Here is a 27,570-nt window from a genome sequence, read left to right as displayed (position 1 = left end):
ATTTACAGAAATATAAATATCAATCCTGAAATTTGCTTGGAAGCATAAAAGACCTCAAATAGCCAAAGCAGTTCTAAAGAAAGATAGCTATGTGGAAGGTATCACAATACCTGACTTCATATTATACTATGTCATAGTAACAAAAGCAGCAAAACCAAATTGATGGGACAAAAACAGATATCTTGACTAGTGAAACAGAACACACAGAAACAAGCCCACACAGCTATAGCCACTTGATTTTTAACAAAGGAGCTCAGAATTTATGTTGGAAAAAAGGCAGCCTCTTCACCAAATGGTTCAGGGAAAACTGATATTCACATGTATAAGAGTGAAAGTAGGCTACTTCTCATCTCACACACAAATCAATTTAATATGCATTAGCAATTTTAGTATAAGGCCTAAACTTTAAAACTGTTAGAGGAAAACAATGGGAAACACCTGAAAATATAGGGATAATACTTACTTAAATAGAATCTCAAATGATGAAAAATAACAAGAATGATTGAAAAGTAGGCTTTCCTTGAATGAAAAACTTCTAACAGCAATGGAAACCATTTCTAGAATAAAAAGAATACAACAGAACCACATATCCACCAGTGTATAAAAGATTAATATCTAGAACATAATTATAACTCCTAAAATTAAATACCTAAAGAATGGACATCTGAACTAGTAAATGAGTAAATGAATAGTTTAATAGAAGTACAAATGACAAACAGGTGAAGAAAGGTTCAAAATTCTTAAGCATGAAGGACATACAAATAAAAATACCATCTCAACTTAGAATGCCTATCATCAAGAAAGCAAACAACAACAAATGGTGAGGATGTGGTAATAAAAAAACCCCCCAAAACAGAAATCTTGCTGGGTACCGGTGGCTCATGCCAGTAATGCTAGCTATTCAAAAGTCTGAGATCTGAGAATCGTGGTTCAAAGCCAGCCTGGGCAGGAAAGTCTGTGTGACTCTGATCTCCAATTAACCACCAGAAAACCAGAAGTGGTATGTGCCTTGAAAATAAAATGAAATTAAAAAAGAACATACGGTATATAATAGTATTAGTCAGTCACAAAGAATGAAGTTATGCTATGGGCCAAAAAATGAATGGAATTACAGATCATGTTACACTAAACCAGACTTAGAGAAAAACATCATTTTCTCTCATATGTAGAATCTAGTCCTTATAAATGAATGACAGAGCTAGCCAGCTATGGCTCATACCTGTAAAGCTAGCTATTCAGGAGGCTGAGAACTGTAGGATTGTAGTTTAAAGTCAGCCTGTGCAGAAAAATGTGGAAGACTTCATCTCCAAAATAACCAGCAAAAAAGTCAGGCTGGAGGTATGGCTCAAGTGATAGAGTGCATATTGAGTTCAGCATGTGTGAGGTCCTTAGTTCAAACCCTGGTACTGGAAAAAAAATCCAATTGACAGAAATGGAAAAGAGGCTCTGTTTGGGAATAGATACATAGTAAGGGGTTGGGCAAGAGGAGAAGAAAGTGGTATAAAAGGTATATAATGGGTATAATAGTCTATATTTATTTATATGTGAACATACAGCAATAAATCTTGTGAATTTGTCCCAATAAATTGGGATGAATTGGTTCCAAGAAATTGGTTGGAAATGGTAGGAGGTGAAAGAGGGGATTTGTTTGATTTGGGAATGCCTGAACAGAAACGTAATGGTGAAACAAACACCTTTGTACCATTAACATATGCTCATGAAAATGGGGCAAAAAAGAGACACTTTCAATTAAAGAACAACATATAGTATAAAGTAAAAGCATGAAAAGTTAGCATACCAACAAAAAAATGACAACTCGAGAGGTCATATTTAGATATGAAATAACCGGAATTAACTGTGAAGAACACAGAGCTCTTCATATATTCCAAACTATACGAAGAAATGACGGAGGTAATTCAACAATAAATCATTGGAAATTTTAATACTGCACTTAGAAAATGGTTTGAACAACTTTCTTTAGGAGAAACCATACAAACTATAATAGATGTAGAAGTTTTAATAGTGTAGAAAGGTTATCTTTCACAAGGATAGAATTAAATTAGAAATCATTAACAAAAGAAAATGTAAGAAATGCATTCAATGTAGCAATTAAAGAACATCTTAATACTGTACCAGCTAGCAGGATAAACTCATTTGTCTGGTTCCAAGATTGATAGGATCAGATGTGGTAGGTTATACTTGTAATCCCAGGTACTTAGGAGGCAGAGATGAGGATTTCAAATTGAGGCTAGCTGGGGAAAAAGCTATTAAGCACTCTATTCTCAACTAGCAAGTTTGTGTCTGTTGCCCCAGCTATGCAGAGGCATAAATAGGACTGAAGTCCAAGCCAGCCTTGGAGAAAAGGGAGACCTACCTGAAAAACTAGCAGCAAAAAGAGTTCGGGGTGTGGCTCAAGTGATACAGGATCTGCCTAGCAAGTGTAAGGCACCAAGTTTAAAACTCCAGTACTGCCAAAAGCCAAATGCCAAATGATGACCAACAACAATTATCTGTATCTGATAGAAATACTTCCTTTTCTACTACACAGCTTTGTGAGTCTGAATTCTTCTTAGATATTTCAGCCAAAACAACGTATCACATACACACAAAAAGTGAATACAAAGAGATGAGAATCTATCTTCCATTATGATGGTATTAAAGGCATTTGAAATAATTTAAACAATACCATTTCGTTATAATTTATTTAGTCTTCTTCTAAAGAAAAACCAACATGGCTAACATGAGGAATATGTCATTTTATAAGACAAATTAAAATATTTTGAATTATTTGTTTTAATTTCAAGCAATGAAATATTGATATATACAACTGACAAAAAGAAAAACTCCTTGGGGCCCATAGTCAGACCTGGAGAATAGTCATTCTGTTCTATTTATAGGATGAACTATTCAATGTCCACTTTTCTTTTGCAACTGAAATGATATTTATTACTAGTACTCATAGCTATAAGACTGTTAAGTTTCTTTCTTTCTTTCTTTTTTTTTTGGGTCTGGTCGTGGGGTCTGAACTCTGGGCCTGGGTACTGTGCCTCAGCTCTTCAGCTCAAGGCTAGCGCTCTACCACTTGAGCCACAGCTCCACTTCCGGCTTTTTTCTTTTTTTTTTTTTTTGCTTATGTGGTGCTGAGGAATCGAACCCAGGGCCTCAGGCATGCAAGGCAAGCGCTCTACCACTGAGCCACCTTCCCAGCCCCAAGACTGTTAAGTTTCTTATCCCACATGTCATACCAGCATTATACACTTCAAGGCGCTTTTTCTCAACAATGCCATAAAAAACCATGGGTATATTCAGTACAAAACATATTACAATAGCAATATGTATAGAAAATGCCAAGAAACCTGTACATTTTTTACCTTGTGTCACTTCAAGTATAGTGAAAATATGTGGAATATCACTTAGCCTTTCCTACCTTTTATGTGTCTGGTTAGAGTAGGGATAAGTCTATGAAGACCTCAATTTTTATGTATTTACAATGCAAGAGAGTATTAATTATATCACTAGGAATTTTCAATTCCAAAAGGATTAAGAGAAGACCTTTGGAAATAATTCCCCTATTTCTTTTAAGTAATTGTGTGTGCAGTATAAATTCCTTTATATGAAACATGAAAAGCTAATACCAAAAACTTAATCTGGAGAAATATTAATCAACACAGATCACATCTATGAAGTAACATATAACTTCTTTCTCATATTTCTTTGACATAGTTATTTATTATTGTTGTAAAAAATAGTTTATGTCTCTCTCAAATTCATGTGTTGGAGCTACAACCCCAGTACTATGGTTTAGAGCTGGGCTTCTTGGAGCATAAATAGGTTCAGATGAAATCATGAAGATGAGGCCATCATGATAGGATTAGTGCTCTTATAGGAAGAGACTCTATTTCATATGTCCACAGAGGAAAACTACATGAGACCGCAGTGACAAGGTGATTTGCAAACCAGAGATAAAAAACCCTCACCACCACCTAACTATGTTGACAATGTGATCTTGAACTTAAAGCCTCTAAAACTAAGATCTTTCCCTCTCTCTAATTTTTTAAGTCACCCAATCTATGGTATGTTCAGTAGACTGATATGAGCCATATATTAATTGAAGGTATATGAGTTTACTGTATATATTTCACATCTTGGGAATATTTTTGCTGTTTCTAAATTCTGAAAATAAGAGTTATCAAAGTCAGACTTTCTGGTTTCAAATTTCTTCTATTCCACATATTTTCTGTGGGACTTTGAGAAAGTTATTTATTATTTTTTGTTGGTCATGGGGCTTGAACTCAGGGCCTGGGTGCTCTCTGAGCTTTTATACTCAAGGCTCTCTAATACTTTTGAGCCACAGCCTCACTTCCAGTTTTTGGGTAGTTAATTAGAGGTAAGTGTCTCACTGACTTCCTTGCCTGGCTGGCTTTGAACTACAATCCTCAGGCCTGTCTTCTGAGTATCTAGGATTACAAAGTGTAAAATACCAGTACCTAGTTTATTTTATTTTAAAACTATTTTTATTATCTTTGAGTAGGTATACACAGGAGTTACCATTCAACAAAGCAGTTCATGAGTACAATGCATCTTGATAGGTGACACCCCTTTCAACATTCTCACCCATCCCTCCCAACCCACCTCCTTTCACTTTTCTTAATTTTATAGAACATATATTCAATTTTTGACTTCATTCTCCCCCTGCTTTTGTCATTTGCTTACTCCTCTCCCCTTGACCCCATCATACCTCTTTCAAGCATCCAATTCCTAGTGTTTATTTTGTTGAACTATAATTTTGCCTTTCTAAGGAATTACAGTTTGATTTTTCCTCTGAATCTACTGTATTTCAGTTAAAAATTTGTATACACTTATATACCACCCTAAGTACTTACCTACATATTTATAAACTAATTCTAGCTTCTACATATGAGATAACACATGTAACGTTTGTTTCTCTGAGCCTAAGTTCACTTAACATAATTTTTTTCATGCCTTCCCTTTCCTTTACAGATGATGCAATATCATTCTTTCTAATGGAGAAATAAAATTCCACTGTGTATATGTATCATATTTGCTTGATCCATTTGTCCACTGTGAACAAGTTATTTTTATTTCTCTGAGTTTTGGTTTCTTCTTCTTAAAAGACATATAATCAAGCTATTGATTTCATGGGACTGTAGAGAGAACTCAGTATTTACTATACTCTAGTCTTATCCTCAAGGAAGAGATTCACAAACCTCGAAGAGAAGTTCAGATGTAAGAGGATGCTTGAAGACATGGATAATACACTAGCAATATATACTGTTTTTTCCTATATATTACATATCTATGTTAAAATTTCATTATTTAAATTAAGTACAGTAAATGAGTAACTAATAAAATGAACAACTGTAACAATATGTTCACATTAAAAGTTCTTCTTTCTCAAAACCTGTAATTTGCTCTTAGAGCACATGGGTTCTTTGTTCTATATACTGTACTTGGCTTTCTCATACACCCTGCAGTTACTCTCTCCTTCTGTGTTTTAGTCCCTAGTGCATACTTGCATTTACAAATGTTGGCTTTACTGGACATCTTCTAGAAAAGCCCAGGTTCATCACAATTAAAGCATTGCTTTGGATGATATTCTGTCTCCAAGGTGCTGGAAATAGGGAAGCAGCTTCTGCTACCATGGCAAATGTGGTCTCTCCAGTTAACATTGATTTTGATTTGAACTTTTTCCTGGATTTGGGTAACCATCCCCCTTATATACATATACTCATGCTTGCAAATACACTTTATTACACTTTACAGAACATCCTACTTCAAAAAACCTGATAAAGCCAGGCGCCAGTGGCTCATGCCTGTAATCCTAGCTATTCAGGAGACTGAGATCTGAGGATCATGATTCAAAGACAGCCCGGGCAGGAAAGTCCATGAGACTCTTATCTCCAATAAATCACTAGAAAACTGTAAGTGGCACTGTGGCTCAAGTGGTAGAGCACTCACTTTGAGCTGAGGAGTGCAGGGACAGTGCCCAAGCCCAGAGCAAGTACCATGACCAACAAAAAACAAAACAAAAACCTTATGATTTTTACATTATTATTTTCACTGAGCCCTTCTATTAGACAGAAAATTAATATTAACACTGCAAAAAAGTCATGAATTGTCAAGAATGAGTTGAACTGTGTTGTGTACAAGATACAGAAAGATGAGTAAGTTTCTTGACCCCAAGGATTCATAGGGCAAAGTAGAGAGGCATCTAATTTACAAAAGTAAGTAAAATCAAATATTGTAGGTGCCAAATATTCAGAAACAATGAGAGGATATCAGAGAATACTTCATGTATTAGATAACTTTTATAGTAAGAATTTTTTTTTTTTTTTTTTTTGTCGGTTGTGGGGCTTGAACTCTGGGCTTGGGCGCTGTCCTTGTGCTCTTCAGCTCAAGGCGAGCACTCTGCCGCTTGAGCCACAACAACACTTCTGTTTTTCTAGTTGTTTATTGGAGATAAGAGTCTCACGGACTTTCTTGCCCGGGCTGGCTTTGAACCGCGACCCTCAAATCTCAGCCTCTTGAGTAGCTAAGATTACAGGTGTGAGCCACCATTGCCCAGCTTCATATAGGAAGAACTTTTTAAGGAAAATTAATGTCAGCAGTTTCCCAGAGTATTGAAGGATACTTTAATAACTGCTACACACTAATGACATTTTGATTATAGCCTATAATAATATATTTTAAGTGTATCTGTATCATGCACAGATTTTCACAGGTATATTTATAACTAAGAATTATGTTTACTTACTGTTATCTTACGAGGACAATCATTAGAACACAGACCACTAAGAACTGTGGAAAAAGAAACAACAGGTTATTATTACTATTAAATTATAAGCTTATATTTAAAGTAAGGTCTAGTTTCCCTTGAAAACAATTAACACACTCATTGACTTGTAACAATGAGCAGAAACAATTTAAATTTCTTTAGATATGAGCAAATTAAAGTTTTGTTCACTCTAGACCAATATTTAAAAAATCCTTACTAAAGCGTCAGAGTGGTGCTATTTTGTGCACTACCTAAGTGAGATAATTAATTATGGTTATATTATACCATACATACTGTTGGTTATTTCCAGTTGTGTGTGTAAATTTGAAAGCTGGCTTAAAATCTGCCAGAAAGTGTCTGGTACAACCCAATTAAAATATATACTGAGAAATACAAATGGAACATTAGTAGTCTTTTCCTATTTATCCCATTAAGATTCTGGGTCAAAGATTTTGAGTACCCTTAATAAATACTATCCCATCAAAGATTCTGAGCAGTCTTAATACCTATTATGGAGAATATAATCCAGTGATAATATTTTCTTCTGTAATAACCAAAAAAAAAAGAGGCTAAACTATCAGAACAATCTTTATGCAAGCACTGTGAGTTTGGAACATAACTACTTTTGACATTTCTGGTGAAGTGATACCTTTGTAAGAAAGCAGTTATTATGTGAAATGAGTTGAATATTCTCTATGTTATACATGAAAAAGATGACGGATAGTTCTCAGTAACCACAGTCAATAAATGACAAATATTTGTTAGTGGATATAATTTCTTATGTTTTCACATTTATGAGTATGAAATGACAATCATAATGCAAGTGCTGTAGTTAGGCAACATCTAAAGTCTAAATGTTGGTGTCCTCCAAATTCACATGTTTTAGAACCTAGTAACCATATATTAAGAGGTAAGGCCTTTGGCAGTATTGAAGTCAAGGAGGCCGCACTCTCATGAACTACTGTTCTTATAAAAAGGCCTGAGCAAATTTCTTGCTTGTTCTGTCATGTGAGGACACAGCAAGGTACCGTCTTGAAAGCAGAGTGAGTCCTTAGTAGACACCAGCCTTCTAGTGTCTTCACCTTGGACCTCTCTCAGTTTCCAGAATTTAAACAACAGTTTTCTGCTGCATATAAATTACTTTGTTGAAGGTATTTTGTTACAGCAGTCCAAGTAAACACAGAGCTTGTAAATTACAAAGGCATCAGGAGAAGAGCATAACCAATTTTATCACAAAGAAAGATGTTTATTCATTTACTATTGTACATAATGACCTGAGAAAACAGTATTTTCCAATGCAAACAATTTCAGCGTTTAAGTTTACAACCTAAGCAAAGTGTATGGTTTTTATTTTATTCTGAGTTTCCATGCCTTATCCCCTCCTTTTCTTCCCTCAACTAGGTAGACAATGGTAATTTTTGAACTGTTCTAAAAAGTAATTTTCAAATAATTTTCAGTGGTTCATTTTATATGTCAAGTAGACTGAGCCAGAATGTGCCCAGATATCTGATTGTTCCTGTTATGGATCTGCTGGATGATTCTAACATTTAAATTGGTGAAGTAAGAAAAGTAGATTATTCTCCATAATGTGAATGGGCCTCATCTAGTCAATTGAGGACCTTAATAGAGTAAAAGGGTGACCTTGCCTGGAGTAAGAAGATCATCCTGACTGGGACATATGCTCTTCAGATATTATACTTGCCAGCCTTTTTAAATGCATGAACCATTTTTTTATACCAAGTCTCTTTACAAGCACTTTCATTCAAATTATCTGTGTGTGTGTGTGTGTGTGCGCGCGCGTGCACACTACTCCTTGGGCTTGAGCTCAGGGCCTGGGTGCTGTCCCTGAGACTTTTTTCAAGGCAGGTGCTCTACCACTTGAGCTACTTCCAGCTCTTTGGTGGTTAATTGGAGATAAGTCTCAAAAAGTTCCCTGTCTGGGCTGACTTCAAACCATAATCCTCAGCTCTCAGCCCCCTGAGTAGCTAGAGTAACAGGTGTGAGCCACTAGAGCCCTGCTTCAAATGATCTCCTTACATTCATTAAATTATCTTGCTGAAAAGTAATTTCTTGATTGAGCAAATTTGTCAATGTTAAAGCAGAAGAAGGTATTATGGAACACTGATTATACATATGTCAGTCACTTAGAAATAGAGGATACAAACGGGGACTAATAATTGGCATCTAAAGTGGAGAGGAGTCCTATGATACTAACACATCACTGAAACTGTTCAACCTGACATTATCTGCAGGTAGACAATAGCAGATTGACTTGTTTGTATACATGGGGGAAATTCCAGCACAGTTTGCTAATTTAGGGGTGAAGTGGTCTGGGTTGCAGTGACTAAGTGAAATAGAGGAAAAACTTTTTTTCCCCCTATGATTTATACCACCAGACTGTTACAGACTGAATTTGTTCTCTCAAATTCAGATGCTAAATCCTTTACTACCAGGGTGGCAGTGGTGTATGGTGGAACTTCAGGCTAAGTGAGGTCACTTGTCTGGTAAAGATTGGTGTTTTCTTATAATAGGTAAGGAAGCTCATGCTGAGGTCAGGAGAGCACACACTGAGTTGGCAGCCACCACAAGCTTCCAGAAGAAACCACAGAAGAAAAATCTATCTTGGCAGCACTTTGTGTTTGTACTTCCATCCTCTAGAACTGTGAGAAAAAAATGACTGTTCTTTTTTTTTTTTTTTTTTTTTGGGTGCGGTCGTGGGGCCTGAACTCTGGGCCTGGGCACTGTCCCTCAGCTCTTCAGCTCAAGGCTAGCACTCTACCACTTGAGCCACAGCACCACTTCCGGCTTTTTTCTTATGTGGTGCTGAGGAATCGAACCCAGGGCCTCGAGCATGCAAGGCAAGTGCTCTATCACCTAGCCACCTTCCCAGCCCAAAAATGACTGTTCTTTTTTTGGGGGGGAGTCCAGTTGTGGGGCCTGAACTCTGGGCCTGGGCGCTGTCCCTCAGCTCTTCAGCTCAAGGCTAGCACTCTACCACTTGAGCCACAGTGCTACTTCCGGTTTTTTTCTTTTTGCTTATGTGGTGCTGAGGAATCTAATCTAGGGCCTCATGCATGCAAGGCAAGTGCTCTACCACTGAGCCACCTTCCCAGCCCCAAAATGACTGTTCTTAAACCACCCATTCTGTAATGGAAGCTCGAATAGGTCAACATACAGAGCTTTTTTTCAGCTCAAGGCTAGTGTTCTACCACTTGAGCCACAGTTCCACTTCTGGCTTTTTCTGCCTATGTGGTGCTGAGGAATCAAACCCACAGCATCCGGCCTATAAGGCAAGCACTCTACCACTGAACCACTTTCCCAGCCCAGCACACAGAGCTTAAAAATACTTTGCAAATGAAATCACAGTACACGCTATTTTGTATTTTTTTGGGGGGGGGTCAGGAGTTAATTAGCCCCAAATTTGACCCACAAACTTGAATAGAGTGCCATTGTGTAAGTGTGTATGCCATTCATCTTTGTAACAATATTTAGGCTCTTTCTTATCAATATAGAAACTTTTTCTGTAATGAATATCACGTACTCCTAGTACATTTCTACACATATCTTTGGCCAAATTTCTGACATTTTCATTGGAAACAATTAAAAGAAATAAGCTAGGTGTGGTGGTGCATATGTATAATCTTAGCACCTCCAAGGCTGAGGAAAGAGGAAAGTTTCAAGCCAGCCTGGGCAATTTAGGAAGATCTGTCTCAAAAAGAGCTGAATAGCTAGGTAGGGTGGCATGTGCTTGTTATACCAGGTATGTGAGAGTCTGAGAATGGGAAGATCATGATTCTGGGCCAGTTTGGGCAAAAAAGCCCATATAAATGGAAAGAAACTAGGTTTGGTGGCATGTACCTGCCACTCCAGCTATGTCAGAAATCCCCAAATACCTTTCTGTGGTTCAGGTGTATACTAGCGTAGGAAGCATGACTATCTCAAAATCAACTGGGCAAAGAGGAATGGAGGCTTAGTGGTAGCACTCACAGTTAGCAAGTGTGAAGGCCCTGAGTTCAAATGCTAGTGCTGGGAAAACAAAATCACAGAAATAGAGTAACTGGGTCTAATATTTAAGTTTTTAAAAAAATGTAGATGGCAAAACTACCCCCAAAAGGTTATCAAATATCTTTGGAAAGCAATCACTGGTTTTTTGAAAAGTGCCAAAGTCAGAAGATGAATTCACTTTAGGAATGTAATTCTGTGTGTGTGTGCATGTGCATGGATGCGTGTGTCAGTCCTGGGTCTTAAACTCAGGGCCTGGGCACTGTCCCTGAACTTTTGTGCTCAATACTAGTGCTAGAGCCACAGCTCTGTATCCAGATTTTTGGTGATTAATTGGGTTAAGAGTCTCATGGTCTTTCTTGCCAGGGCTGGCTTTGAACCCTGACCTTCAGATCTCAGCCTCCTTGAGTAGCTGGGATTACAAGCATGAGCCATTGGAGCCTGGCTAGAAATAAAGTTCTCTAATTCTTTGATGAAACTGTGAAATAAATCTGTTTCTTTCTGTTTCAGAAGAGCAACTTGAAAATTTAGGTTTTTACATTACTTAAGGTCACAAAGTAAAGGGAAGTCTTTTGCAAGATGATGTAACTACCACCTTTAACAAGGCGCTAATTCATTTAAAGAACCCATTATCCTATTATAAAGCTAGGAAATCAATGAATAGCTGTATTTTCTTTACAAGATAAAATATCTGTCTTGTTTAGCATGCCTGAGAGTATTTACTCAAAATGAATTCCTGTCAAAATATAAGTTTCACATTATTACAGAAAAGATCTAAATGTTATAAAAATAATATTAAAGCCAGCGCTGATGGCTCATGCCTATAACGCTAGCTACTCAGGAGGCTGAGAGGATCACAGTTCAAAGCTAGCCCAGGCAGGAAAAGTCTGTGACATTCTTATCTCCAATAAACCACTAGAAAACTGGAAGTGGCACTGTGGCTCAAGCAGTAGAGCACTGGCCTTGAGCTGAAGAGCACAGGGACAGTGCCCAAGCCCAGAGTTCAAGCCCCACAAATGACAAAAAAAAAAAATAAGTGTTAGAACTTTTCTCTGAGGAACTTTATATAAGGTCAAAGTAGATATAACCCTTGAGCTTAAGAATCATCTTGGCATTAATATTGTTTAACTAGAAATTCAGAAATTCGGATTTCCCTCATTATAATCATACATTATATGTGAAATTATTGTTTCATATGTAGTACAGTTTCACCTTCTTTTGGTAATACCCACATGGTTAGTGCAAGCAGGTAAGGCAGACTTTCCTCACACTGATTCTGGCCTCTAACAGTAAATTTCATGTAGATAAAAAAAAAATGTCATTAGCTTCTTTCAGTAGCCTGCTAATTTTGCTAAGAAATGATACTGAAGAGTTTACTTTTAGCTTTGGCCTTATCAATAAAACCCTCTGTGACTCACCCGACTATATTCCTATTAGACAGAAAGGCACACACCTATTTACATTCATATTTCTTCCTTCCTTCTCTTCATAGATAAGATTTAAAAAATGTCTGAACCAGGTGCTGATGGCTCATGCCTGCAATCTCAACCACTCAGGAGCCTGAGATCTGAGGACGACAGAGCTGGTTTCGAACTGTAGGTTTGTTAATAGGTTTTTCTTTCTTAGTTTCTATTCATACCAGATTATTATTCTCGGTTCCTGAGTAAGAATGAATCCTAAAGTGACTATTTTATATAAACACTGGTAAAACCCAGAAGCTCTACTCCTTTATGGCATTTCATTCATGTAGTACAGACAAATCTCACGAAGTTAGGGCTGCTTCTTGCTACATTTGCTAACTCACTGTGTAGTCATGAGCAAATAGTTTCACTTTGCTTTCTTCTGTGGTTTTATAAAAAGCTCTGAAGTAATATAGTTGGACAAAATAATTAGTAAGGTTTATAAAAATCTTCCAAATTCTATGATGGCAAAATGTGCTTTATATTGCTATTAGGTAGTTTCAAGTTCATAATATTCTGCCCTAGCACAAAGAAAAGTGGTCTGGGTTGAAAAAGCTCTTGTAAGGTTCAATGTTACATTTGGCAAAATTTTTTACAAGAGGGCAGTTTTGAAGAGTCAGGTCTAGTAATGAGGATGGATCATGGGAGACAGGTTCTCTCTAAAGAAAAACATGCAAACAACTAGGAAGGTAAGTTATGTTTATTAACGCTAATTTTCTGCTTTCTCACTTTTATTATGTAATGTGTAATATTATAGTACTTACAGTACTATAATAGTGTACTATAATAGTGTAATAATAATGTAATAATTTAAATTTTAATAATCATCGTATAGGGCATGGCTGAAGTAGATTGCTTCCTTAGTAAGTACAAGGCCCCTTAGTTCAAACCCTACAGCCACCAAAAAAAAAAAAAAAATATATATATATATATATAGCTTATCAACAATTGTATATATAAACACACATTATGAACAGTAAATCTATACATTTTAAAAATAAAGATTCTACAATTCTGGATTTCAGGAGTGAACTTGAAACTTTAGAAATTAGCAGAAGCCAAGTGGAGAATGCTCCACACTATTGTAGCTGTCTAATTACCAAATGGCAGAGTACAACTTTTAAAAGTGTTTAGGTTCCAAGTCTTTTATAAAACATACTTATTTTTATCATAAAAACATAAAATACCAAATCAAAATCTTATCAATAAGGTTCTATTGCATAATAGAAAAATAAGGTAGACTCTAGCATTTCTACAATGTCATCTTGAAATTTTGAAGACTTCATCATGTCAAGTTATGAGTTGTCTATTAAATAAGTGCAAGAATATAATTTCCCCAGTGATATCAGAATAAAAATTCCATCATTTGTGCTTTAGTCTGGGGAAAAAAAGACCCCTAAACGTATGAAGGCTGAATTTACTATTAAAGCAAAAGTCTACTTTTCTAAAAACAGGACACTTAAATTTCTGATCTAAAAATGTATGGTTATGAGTAAAGTAAAACATTTTTCTTATGCAACTATAATATCAACTGGAAAGGTTCACTGAGATAGGAAACCGGTTCATTGTGGCAAAGGAAACTTGAACAAGAAAGATACTGCATATAATTCCAGCCTCCTATGATTTGTGGTGTTGAATAGTGTGAGCTTCTTAAAGGCAAAGATTGTTTTGATTGATTTTTTTTTCCTATTTCTCTACACTGTTTACTTCAAGTGTTACTAATTGTTTACTAAGTGACTTGGTGAACTTGCTAAAAGATACTTGAAGTTTGAAGATTTTTAGCCGTTTCATAAGCTTTTGTAACAATATATTGTTATTTATAACATTACAAAATTTAAGACTTATAACTATATTTTATAATATTCTTTTTTTGTGTGTATACCTATCCTGGGTTTTGAACTCAGGGACCAGGTGCTATCCCTGATCTTTTGTACTCAAGAGTAGCACTCTACCACTTAAGCTATAGCTCCACTTCTGGCTTTTTGGGTAACTGATTGGATAAGAGACTTTTCTGCCCCAGCTGGCTTTGAACTGTGATCCTCAGATCTCAGCCTCCTGAGTATAGATGTGAGCCTCTGGGGATCAATATCATTTTATATAAATCATTTATATATATAATTTTATAGAGTATCATTTAAAATAAATGATTCCCCAAATAATTTCCTTTCTGTTTGTTTGTGATTCTAGCGATTGAAGCCAGGGCCTCAGCTACTATACCACTGAGCTATAACCCCTTCCATCAGGGTAATTTTAAAATTAATTTTAAAACTTTCAAAAGCAAACTGAAACACAAAGATTAATGAAATACAAATGAAGATAGCCTATGAACAAAATTACATGAAAAAACAGCAATTAAAATATTTAACAAATTTGTGAATCACTGGTTATTATAGATTTAATTGGCTTGCTAATATTGTTCAAAATGGCTAATATTGTTCAAAACTTGTTCCTTTTAAACTACTAATGCTTGTGATTCCATTATTTCACACTAAGTCATACAGCATGCTTGTCCATGTATGAGGAAAGAAATTTCTAGCATAAAAATTTGAATTCTTGCTCGGTAATTCAGTGTAAATTAGCTACTTTACACAAATGACAAATGGACCCAAAATATAGCAATATTCATACATAGATACTATTAACCATGGGCAACATTACATTAGACACTCCATGGATATATTTTTTTCTATTGCTTTCTGTCTTTCTCCATCTTTCCCACCCTTCTTTTATTGCCCTCTCTCCAAGTTATGGGCTCTAGTATTCCTTGCTAGTTACTCTCAGGGAAGGGGGTTACAGTTCATCTAAAATGAAATAAATGAAATAAAACCTAGAGTCAGGAAGAAAAATAAATTTAAAAGGAAAGATGTTATCTTGTTTCGTAAGTAAAAGTGAAGATACTTTTACAATCGAAAGATCTGTGGCAAATATATTTTGTTAGATAGTTGACATAAGTTGGGGTTTGGAACCTCAAAATGTAGCTGACAGCAATAAGAGAAAAAAATTAGAGCTAAGAATGACTTGATTCAGGTGAACTAGGGAATCTCATGAATTGGAAATATACAAGGCCTCTTTGCCTTCCCACAAATACTGTGAATCTGAACAGCTGGACCACCTAGCAATTTGCTACTAGGGGCCACTCTAGAAGCTTAAGTACCCAAATCTTCTTAATTAAAAAACAATGGTATTTAGCATAGGCTGGTTGTAGCATTAGAATAACAGCAATTTTAGAGCACAATCAATTCTGGACATGGCCTGTAAAGAGTAATTACATACTCAAAACTTTCTGACTTAAGACAAACAACTAATCAAAGTGTAGAAGGGCATAACAAAATGACTAGAAGGTTCTTTTTCCTTCAAATGATTGCTTTAAATTGGTATCTTATTTTCTATGACCTTTCTATAAGGTATGTTATTGGTATTTATGTTAATATCCTTAATGCAAAATTATCTTGTTTTATAAAACTAAAGCCTCTTATACTCAAATGGCTATCTCTTGTTTTCAATTTAGGATGTGTGGACAATCTTCAAGATTATTACAGCTCAGCTATCAGTACCAATCAATGATACCTGTCCTGACTTAGGCTCTAGCATTATTATTATTGTGAAAATACCATACAGAGGGGTTACAATTACATGGGCAAGATAATGAGTACATTTCTTCTTATCAACCATTGTTGCCTCCTCCTTTGCTTCCCCTACCATCCCCCCTCTCCTCCCCCACCTTTCTCCTCCGGATCTTCTGACTATTTGAGGCCTTTTGTGCTTCCACACACACTTTTTTTATTTTGGTAAGTCATGGGGCTTGAACTCTGGGCCTGGGCACTGTCTCTCAGCTATTCTGCTCAAGGCTAGCGCTCTACCACTTGAGCCACAATGCCACTTCTGGTTTTCTGGTGGTTTATTTGGAGGTAAAGGTTTCACAGCTTTTCCTGCTTGGGCTGGGTTTGAACTACGATCCTCAGATCTCAGCCTCCTGAGTAGCTAGGATTATGTACATGAGCCACAGGCGCCCGGTATATTTTGATTGTATTCTCCATTTTTGTGAAGATTGACTTTGGAATTTTGATTGCATTGGATTTATAGGTTTTCTTTGGCCATTAAAAAAAATGATATTAGTTCTGCCAATCTCTGCACGTGGAGGTCTTTCCACACTCTGGCCTCTTCAATTTCTTTCTTCAAAGTTTTATAATTTTCATTCTAAAGGTCCTTTATCTCACTGGTTATGCTTATTTCCAGTTTTTCCGATTTTGTTTTGGCTATATTTCTCTTTCAATTTCATCATAGTTCGTATACAAAAAAGCTACTGATTTGGTGTGACTTTATATTGTGGTACTTTGTTAAATGTGTTATCAGCTCTAGGGGTTTTGGAGTAGTCTTTAGGGTTACTCAGATATAGAAACATCTGCAAACAGGGATTGCTGGACTTCTTCCTGCCCCATTTGGATCCATTTAATATTCCTTTTCTCTGGACTTATTGCTCTGGTTAGAAATTTCAGTACTACATTGAGTAGGAATACAGAGAATAGAAATCCTTGGTTTCAGTTTTTCACCATTTAGTATAATATTTATGCTCAGCTTTTTTTTTTGTTTGTTTGTTTTTTTGGGTCCGCTCATGGGGCCTGAATTCTGGGCCTGGGCGTTGTCCCTCAGCTCTTCAGCTCAAGGTGAGCTCTACCACTTGAGCCACAGCACCACTTCCAGCTTTTTTCATTTGCTTATGTGGTAGTGAGGAATCGAACCCAGGGCCTCATGCATGCAAGGCCAGTGCTCTACCACTGAGCCACCTTCCCAGCCCTGCTCAGCGTTTTATGCCTGGGGTGTCTCATGAATATTTTGTCAGGATCTTCCCAATCCCAGCCTTCCAAGTAGCTGAGCCACCATAACTGGCATTTACTACCTAATTTAAAAAGTCTATATTGTTCTGAACCATGTGATGATGTACATAAAAGAGCTATGTTATTACAGCCTTAGAATCTGCTTTTAAAGATAAAAAAAAGTCCAACAATTTTATTAGGATGGATTACATTTTTAATTTATTCATCTAATACTAAAGAGGACCTATTATGCATGAAACAGGATCAATTGATAGAAGTAATTAAGGACCAACATTATGTTTTGAGGTAGAATAAATTTTTTAACAAGTCAATGGACTCATAAAAGAAGTCTGTGTTACTTTGCATTTTGGAGTCTGTGTTACTTTGTAATTTCTAGCAGTGATCTGTAAGAAATTTAGAAATAGTTGGACTTGTGCAAGATGACTTCTGAGGCCTTTCCCATCTCCAGGATTCTCTGATCTATTTTTTTTAACTTTAAAAAACATAAATGAGTAAATTCAGGATCTTAAGTTAAATGCATGCAATTTTCCACATGGACAATTTTCAAATTCTTAAAAAAAAAGTCGCACCATTTTCTGCTTGACACTGAAAACTGCCTTCTTTGGTTGGTATATTATCCATAATACACAATCTGAACCTTTTTATCACTGCTAGGCCAATTCTATGAATATGTGTCCTAGGAAGGAACATAGAGCTTCAAGAACAGAAAGCAATGGCATCATATGCTTGGTAGCAAAAGATGCAGTCTTTAAAGAACAGAAGACCTGTTTTGTTTTTGTTTTTGTTTTTTTTTTTACTGAGAACTGAGAACAGTCTTTAGTGCAGACTAGCCTTAAGGCTGAATAGAATAGCTTGGTTATAGGCATAAGCCATAGGTGCCTGGCTTAATCTTCAAGTTTTTGAAACAGGTTCCTGATTTGTAGACTAGGTTGGTCTGGAACTCGCTATCTAGCTTACGCTGGCCTTAAACTCTTTTGTCTCAGTTCTGCCCATACCCCTATCTTCCTCCAGTGATGGGATTACTCATGCCTAGGTAAATTTATTATCTATTCTTGAGGCAAATAAAATTTTTTCTAGGTTGGAATGAAAAGATTATTTATACCCCATATTAATTTTCTTCTATGCTTTTTGTACATTTTGGTGTAATCCTGAAAATCAAGTCACTGTACAAATATGAGAATGTTACTTCTCTTTGAAATATATGGAGAAAGACAGAAAAAAGATGAAGAGAAATTAAACTGTTAATACTTAAAATACTCACCAATGACTTTAACAAAATAAGCATCCGCTTCAAAGTTATTTTTTAGTGTATGAATGGCAAAATCGTTCTTTGTATATCCTTTACTTAATATTATTATGTCTAAAATTCCCTGAAAAACAAAACAACAATAAAAAGTGGTTAAGAATAAGTTACTAACAATGACCAGTAAAATGTATGGCCTGTGTTACAGTTTGGATGAATGTCTCTCAAAGGACATGTGCTTAAGGATTGGTTGCTAGCTGGTGGCACTATTTGGAGTTGGTAGACCTTTATGAGGTGGAGACTAGTATGGGGGGAAGTTGGGTTAAGAAGGTGTGTCTTAGAAGGCGATATTATGGCCCTAGCTCCTTGTGCCTCTCTTTACTTCCTAACTGCCAAGGAGTGAACAGCCTCCTTCCTTTACCACGGACTCCTGCAATACACTCAAAGTGACTGAAAAAAACAAGTGTAGACTGAAAAAAGAACTAAGAATAGACTAAGACCAGAATGAAACTTTTATTCTTTTAAGTTGATTATCTCAGGCATTTTGTTATATTGATAGAATGCTAACAGCATACTTATCATTTAAGAATTAATCTTATTTATTCACAATGGTGTTTAAAACAAATTTATTGAAAAATATGTGCATACATGCCACTCTGAATAATAAATATAAACAAAATAAAAACATCAATTTTAGTCTGAATTATTAGTATTTAGGTACATTTCCTTTTGGTGAGATTTGCCTTTAAATTTTTAAGGGACTCTTATAGGAACGGAGTCTTTTAAAACCAAGAGAGACAAGTATCTTTTAATCTGCCCTTGCTAGTCCTGAATGTTACGTTTATTCCCCCCCTTTGAAATGGCAAAAGCTAATTTTATTGAAGAAAACTCTGTGCTCACTGAAAGTCACACTCCTGGCTCTTATCATGAGGCCAGTAATTTATGCTATGTTTTTTTTTTTGTCAGTCATGGGGCTTGAACTCAGGGCGTGGGCGCTGTCCCTGAGCTCTTCAGCTCAAGGCAAGTGCTCTACCGCTTGAGCCACAGCGCCACTTCCAGTTTTTTAGTGTTTTTTTTTTTTTTTATTGGAGATAAGAGTCTTACTGACTTTGCTCCCCGGGCTGGCTTTGAACTGCGATCCTCAGATCTCAGCCTCCTCAGTAGCTAGGATTATAGGCATGAGCCCTCTGCGCCTAGCTATGCTATTAAAAAAAAAAAAATTCTAGCAATGTGGACGTTTCCAGTATAGTGACTATGCTCTATTTTTCAAGAGATATTTTGGTGACACACTGCCTTATACAGATAAGATGATATTAAGTGAAACGAACCCCAAGATAGGGACACAGGTGGTTTTTTCTTTCTTGCTATTGTTCCTAATGTACCATGTATAATGTATAAGGTACCATGTGATTTTTTTTGTTTCTTTTTATGTTCCTCCCCCATGGTATAACCCCTGTTTTCACTGTATTTGATGTGGATGCCCTGCATCTTGTGTATACACTTCTCAAGCTTGGGGAGGGGAAGGGAAAAAACAAAATGCTTAAATAGGGATACAGTTTGACCCATTGTAATGATGAAATGTACAAGATACTATGTTGAAAAACGAACTTTATAATTTAGGTGGGGAGGGGGAGGAGGAGAGAGGGGAGGGGAGTGTAGTTGTGAAGGTGGGAGGGAAGGGAAGGTAGGGGAAAAACAAATGCTTGATAGGAAATGTACTCATTACCTTGCTCATGTAACTGTAACCCCTCTGTACAATATTTTTACAATAAAAATGTATTTAAAAAGTGATTTTTTGGCAGATTAAAAACAATTTTAAATTTCATTTGTAATGCCTGTGATATACAGTAATTAAAACTGATTTGTAGCCAATTTTCTTGATTTTTTTTCTCCTGTGATATTTCTGCCAGTTGTTTTTATGTTTGGAAATTGCTAATAAAAAAAGTGAAATGAGATTCAGTAACAGGAAAAACAGAAAAAAAGAAGGAAGGATCTGAACAACTTACATAATTGAGAATAAGCCTATCATTAGAACTAAAACAAAGTAAAGTTAAAAAACAGGAGACATAAATGTCCTGATATGCATTTAACATTTTAAAATAAAGGATCTTGCAATGAAGAGCATACTTGTATATTAACTCTGGAATTACCATGCTTATTTTTTGTTTCTCCCAAATTTATTATTTTTTGAGTGGCAAAAATATTTCTGTTTAGAAAGGAGAAATCAGGAGCCTCGATAGCCTTTTATTAGATCACCTTGCAACCAAGACAGGAATCTGCAGTGATAGGTGCTGCTTAGAGTGCCAAAGGAAAACAATCTGTGCTGAATGCCTTTTTCTGCCATTGTGAGCATGTACTACTTGCCTCTGCTTTGCTCTGCAGCTCAGCATGCAGATTTGCCAGTCTCAAAACATAATTTTTTTAGGGGTTTAATACAAGTAAGCATAAATCGAGATGCTGGTTTCCTGTTTCACTGTACTGATCAGCAGTTTTATCAATACATTTGTTACCTTTGTTATTTAACATCAAAAGAAGCTCTCTTAAATAACGTAATTTGCTTCCATTATGTGATCTACCTGTCCTTTCAGATGGGGGAAAGGACTGGGAATATGGCTTAGTGGTAGACTGCTTGCTGACCATGCATGAAATCCTGGGTTCGATTCCTCAGTACCACATACACAGAAAAAGCCAGAAATGGCTCTGTGGCTCAAGGGGTAGAGTGCTATCTTTGAGCAAAAGACACTGAGGAGCCGGGCACTGGTGGCTCACGCCTGTAATCCTAGCTACTCAGGAGGCTGAGATCTGAGGATTGCGGTTCAAAGCCAGCCCGGGCAGGAGAGACCGTGAGACTCCTATCTCCAATAAACCACCAGAAAACCGGAAGTGGTGCTGTAGCTCAAGTGGTAGAGCGCTCGCCTTGAGCTAAAGAGCTGAGGGACAGCGCCCAAGCCCAGAGTTCAAGCCCCATGACCGACAAAAAAAAAAAAAAAAAAGACACTGAAGGCTGGCCTAGGGTCTGAGTTTGAGCCCCAGGACTGGCAAAAAAAGAAACAACAATAACAAAAAACAGGGGGAAGCTACAGAGAGACATGAAGTAGATGGCATCAAACTACGAGCAACATACACACACACAGACACGCACACACAACTCTGGACTTACATCTTCGTAAATGTCAAAAAAGGTGGCAACCATGGCATCTCTGATTAAATTTAAGTCTGACAGCTCCCAGTAGACTTTAAACATCCGATGCACCTCCTCACAGCTTGCATTATTGCAGGGGACATTCTCCAGTAAGAAGGCCTGCTGGTTGCTGTAAGACACACAAAGGCATTTAGTTAATATAACATAGTGCTCTGCAGCATTGTGCTGGATTTTTGAGAATCAAGGAGATAGTAAGTGGCATATGGTGAAATTACATTGAATATTTCCCACCAACTCATACTAATATTGTGGTAAGAAAACTAAAAGGATTTCTTTTTTTAAGACTGTGATAAAAATCTCTTTTTTTTTTTTTTTTTTTTTTTTGAGTCAAGTAAGTTGCTGGCTTCTTTTCTTTACATGGATTTCTAAATCCATCTCTCCTTCCTCTATTCTTACTTCCCAGTCATTGACCCTATGTTCCATTACCAAGTTTCTGGTCTAAGTCATTATCCATTTAGATTTATATCACTGATCGATGAATATCTGAACTATAATTAGTGGTGCCCTGAAATTCTAAGTCATGTAAACCTAAACAGTGAGTCTTGAAGCACAGAATTTCAGCAGCCCTTCTAGGCAGCAGGTGGACAGATGTCTTCTCAGGTAACAGAAGGAATACACTTTGCAGTTATTAGATTCTCCCTCTGATATGCACTCCACAAATTATCAGTTTAGATTCTGGAGCCAGATTATTGGAGCCAAATATTGCCTCTGTCACTTAGCAGATATGTGCCCTACAGCAAGCCATTTTAATTTTACATTTCTCTGAGACTCAGCTCTTTATTTCTAAGTGTAATAAAACTACTTATAGCCCAAGATTATTGTGAAGTTGTAATTAAATTTGGATGGGAAGTATTTGGGAGAATTTCTGGTAACCAGTTAGTACAACAGTACAAGAGAATGCCATGTTTATATTTAGTTCTTCTTATACATAAAAGTCTCTTGTGTAAACCATGACTTTACAGAATGGATTTTCTGTGAAGGCATATTCTGTACATATCTGTGTGGGTATATATATATATATGTAGTGTATGTATTTTTTCATTTCCTTATATGCTCCTAGATTACTATGTGCTATAGACCACTATAGCTATATATGGCATAACTTTTATTATATTTTCTAATAAATGAAATTATAAAGACAGATTTTTTTTTCAATATGAAAATACTACTTTGAGGTCAGGCGCTAGTGGCTCATAGTTGTAATTATGGATACTTGAGAGGCAGACACAGGGAAGGAGGAAATTTTCAAGTCCAACCCATGTGAAAAAGATTGAGGAGGTGGCATGAGCCTGTATTCTCCAAATAACAGTTCTCGGCCAGCCTAGGCAGAAAAGTTTGTGAGATCTCTGTATCAATAGCGAAGGCTATTGCAGTTTGAGCTATTCCAGCTATAGTGGGAAGCTAAAATAGAAGGACTGTTTTTCAGGCTTGCCTGGACAAAAACTGAGATAGTACTTCAAAAATAACCAGGGAAAAATGGCTGGAGGCAGTAGAAAATCTGCCTAAAATGCACAAAGTCCTGAGTTGTTGATTTGGAAAATCTAAACTGGATCAGTTATAAAAAAAATTAAAAGTTGTTAATATGGGTTGGGAGCCTATGAACAAAATATTCAATTTGCATGATGTACTAATAAAGATTACCTTACTTGTTCAAATAAAAAATCCCAACAGTTTACTAGAACAATTCTCTAGTTAATGAGGAAAGAACTCTTGAGTTGTTACATTTACTTGGAAAATTGTGAGATGTCGATCCTCAACACCTAACATGTAACAGTATTATTCTACTAGAAAGAATAAATGATTTCTTCTTGTTTCCTGTATAATAATTTATTTTAAAATAATAATTCATAGTATTTTTTCAGGTAATTTACCTATCCTGTCTTTTACCTAAATAACCTTATTAGATATTTCAGACATATAGCATACTTTAGATTATTAGATAATTATATTCACAGATGAGAAAAGGTGATAATGCAAGCTTTCTATAGTCAACCACTGGTTGGACATGTGCTCTATTTCTCTTTTCAAGGCTATTTCATAGATTTAATTATTCACTATTATAGTTGGGCCATAATTTTTGGTATATATTATGCATTTGGAAAAATGATAAATGTTTTAAGAGTTTACATAAACTAAGTGTAGAACTTGGGACCTGTGAAAGTTCAGTTGTTTTAAATTCTACTGAATTCAATAAGGCTAAGTCCAGAATTTTACCTGTGAAAATACAGTGATTTGGCCAGGAGGGAAAAACCTTGATGTATTTGGTTTTGATGCTCTTAGGAAGAATGTTGATTCTTTCAAATCAATTTCTCTGTGCTTGGCAGTAACAATGTATTGTTTTTTAAAAAATTAAGAAATAAAAATTCTTACTTTCCAAGGATAAACATTGTTAATGAATTGGTATGAATATTTTCAAACTTCATTCTCCTTCTAGTCACATACAAATATGGTAGTACATATATCCTTATAAACAAAAGCTAAAATATCAAATCCAGTTTGGCTAAGGATCAATATATTGCTGGGTGTTCTCCAATAAAAACCACACTAACACAGAGGTAGGTACACATACACACATTATTGTTCCTAGGGCACTTGTATGAGGATTTCCAGTAATGTTATCTGGTCAAAGATGTATATTTTAAATGTAAAGTAAAATGGTCCTCTAAAATGGTACCAGTGTGTATTTCCAATCATGTATGAGTTTCTCTTTTATATATTTTCAATTATTAGCATACTACTTCTTATTCTTGCCAGCAGAATAGTTTTAAATGATCTCATTCTTTTGATTATGAGAAGCTTTTATGTTTTTCAGCTATTCATGCTTCTTTGATATCACACTTTTTTCATATTGAATTTTAGACCTCTGATTGTTTTGGGAAACTAGCCCTTTCCCTGCTTTTCTTATATGTTCTTTGTGAAGTGGGAGTAATAAATAGTCTATTACTTCAAATGGTTATCAAGGATTAAATGAGAATATAGACAGTGTTTAGTTCCTGCCTATACAAAGCTCAACACATTGACTGTATTATTATTGTATTCACATTACTGTTACTTTGATATGTTATAAGCATATCTTCTCAATCTTTTATTTTACTAAATTTATGTTGGCAGAGTTCTGTCATTTTGTGCCAGTTGTTACATTTCCTCCTCTTTCCTCTAGTGATACTTTCCTTAGGGCCTGATGATTACTTGAAATGTGCCATGCCTATAGCCTTTTTTTGCTTTAGTTATTTGTCAGATAGGGTACATGTTTTATTGCTCAGGGCCAGCCTCAGACCATGTTTCTCCTACTCATGCCTCACAGACCTAAACCACCATGTCCAACTTGTTGGTTGCAAGAGTCTCAAGAACTTTTTGCCAAGGCTGGCCTCTAATCGAGATCTTCTCAGTCTATGCCTCCTTAGTATTTGGGATTACAGGCATGAGCCACCATGCCTGTCTTCAATACTTTTTCTACATGGGAGTTAAAAAAATATTAAGGGAAGTCTATCATAAAAAATGGAAAATGGTATTCAATAATAATTTAGATTTATAAAAAAGAAACAATTGGCCTTATACAATTTCAAAAGAATAGACAAATATACAATGTGATTTTTATTTAAACCTCTTCAAAGAGAATTAAAATTAAACAAGTAAAACTCATATAATATGGTATAAATAGCTACAAGTAGACAGCTATAAGATGTGTAATAATAAAAGCACCAACCCAGAAAAAGAGAAATATATTGCTTTAAGGTTCTAAAGTTATTTACATCTAAAAATAGATATAAATCTTAAGATTTACTGGTAAGATATATAGTAAATATAGCAACAAAAAGATAAAATGAAATATCAAAAAACATTTTTTGTGAGAACAGAAACAGAAAAACAAAATAAGATGGTGGAAATCTAGCTATATCAATATTGTTATGAAATACAAAATTTAAATACAAACTAAAAGGCACAGACTGTCAAGCTTGCATTAAAAATCTAAGACGACTTAACTATATTCTACCCGTAAGAAATCTACCTTAAATATAAACACACAAACAGGGTGACAATCAAGAGTGATGATAGGACAAATTAGTCACATAAGCAAATGACAATTCACAGAATGTAGGAACACACTTGCAAATTGTATCTAAAATAAAAGAGCTGGGACTATTGCTTAGTCTTAGAACACTTGTCTAGCATATACAAGGCCCTAGTTTCAATCTCTAGCACCACATGAACACACAGAAGAGATAAAAGGATATATATGGACCATGTTCATGGGTAGGGGGCTCAATATTTGTTAATATAAATGATTCCCCAATTGATACACAGACTCAATGGAATTAAAATCAAAGCCTCAGCAGATTTTTTTCCCCCCATTTTTGCAGAAATTTACAAATGGGTCCTAAAATTTATAGAAAAGGCTAAGGACCTAAATAAAATAGACAAAATAATGTCAGAAAATAATTGTAAAGTTGAAGGACTAATACTATTTGACTTCTCATTTAAAGTACTATGATAAACCCACATAAATAATATCAGTTGATTTTCATTTAAGAGCAAAGATAATTGAAAGTCTTTTCAACAAATAATTTATGAAAAAAATGAACTTAGATGCATACATAAGCATTAAAAAAATGTATCATAAGCATAAGGGAAAACCTAGAACTATACAGTATCTGGGATGAAACACAGATGTAAATTTGTAAGTTAGGTAAAAATTTCTTAAGTAGTGCTACTAAAGCCACAATCAATAAAAGGAAAATTTAAATATTGAACTGGTCAAAATTAAGTGATTCTGCACTTTAAAAGGCATTGTTCAGAGAATAAAAATTGAAAGTTAGAGAAAATATTTGAAAACAATGTATGTATTTCATATACATAAAGAACTTTCCACACTTAATTACAAATATAAGCAAAAGACTTGAACAGGCACTTCACTGAAGAGATTATGTGAGATGTAAATAGCATAAGAAAATACAGTCAACAATAATTTATGAGATAAGTTAAAATTCAAAATGCAAATAGAACAGACAAAAGAGAAACTCTGCCATTGGGGAAAATGTAGATACACTAGATGAGTTTATATTTACTTAAAGAGTTAAATGTGTACTTTTAAAATGATCCAGTTCTGCAATTCCCTAGTCTGTACCTAACTCAAATGCAAGCCTAGTCCAGACAGTGACTTACATAGGAGTTTTCATAGAAACTTTGAAATAGGCGTATCCGATTAAAAAACAAAATGATCATTTTCATTTAAATATAATAAGCAATTTGTTCATGTTCACATAATCAAACTTCATTATAATAATAAACTAAAAATACATATGAAAGCAAAGATAACTCTCTGTGTATGCTAAATAGAGGATCTAGACATGAGATCATGTGTCACACATTGTATGACCCTACTTATATACAATACTAAGAAACAATGGAATCTACAGTGACAGGAAGCAGCAAATCAATGATGATCTGTTGGATAAGGGAAGTTTACAAGAGGTTAAGAGGATATTTTGGGGGGGTAAATATGCTTTTGTTATTTTGAAGTCAATTTTTAAAAGTATATATTTATATTGTAAAGATACTGTACAGAGGGGTTACAGTTACATGAGTAAGGTAATGAGTACATTTCCTATCAAGCATTGTTATTCCTCCTTTGTTTTTCCCCTATCATCCTTTCCCTCCCCACCTTTCCAACTACTCCATCACCTGCCAAGTTGTAAAGTTCATTTTCCACTTGTACATCTCATTGTTACAATGGGTCAATATTTCATAGGTGCACAAATCACAGTTAAAAACCAGTGCAGATTAGGTAAACCTCAAGCTATTATAACAAAAATTACAAGTAACAATGAAAAAAAAAAACAAACTAAGTATCATGAGAATGAAAGATGGACACCATGAAGAAAGTGAAAAGAAGCACAGACATGTAATTCCAGCACAAAAAGGCTAAAGCAGGAGGATTTCACATCCATTGGCTGGTTTGGTTACACAGTGAGAATCTATCACCAATCAAAAATAAAATAAAAAGGTACCCCTTTAATATGTACAATTTTTAT

At 35.5% G+C, this 27,570-nt stretch overlaps 1 protein-coding gene across 1 annotated transcript in view; it reads right to left on the bottom strand.

Annotated features, from left to right (window-relative positions):
- Positions 1-27,570, bottom strand: part of Itfg1 (integrin alpha FG-GAP repeat containing 1) — a 205,113-nt gene that overhangs the window by 39,093 nt on the left and 138,450 nt on the right. Inside the window, exons 11-13 of the mRNA XM_042667371.1 lie at positions 21,497-21,647; positions 18,355-18,463; positions 6,776-6,819 (exon numbers count right to left, since the gene is read on the bottom strand). Of these exons, the coding sequence (XP_042523305.1) occupies positions 6,776-6,819; positions 18,355-18,463; positions 21,497-21,647 (304 nt within the window). The remainder of the gene's footprint in view (positions 1-6,775; positions 6,820-18,354; positions 18,464-21,496; positions 21,648-27,570) is intronic.

This window comes from Dipodomys spectabilis, unplaced genomic scaffold, assembly GCF_019054845.1.
Source record: "Dipodomys spectabilis isolate Male_0828 unplaced genomic scaffold, ASM1905484v1 ptg000394l, whole genome shotgun sequence".
Taxonomy (NCBI): domain Eukaryota; kingdom Metazoa; phylum Chordata; class Mammalia; order Rodentia; family Heteromyidae; genus Dipodomys; species Dipodomys spectabilis.
Note: the sequence above shows the minus strand (reverse complement) of the source record. Positions and strands in the feature narration are given on the sequence as shown.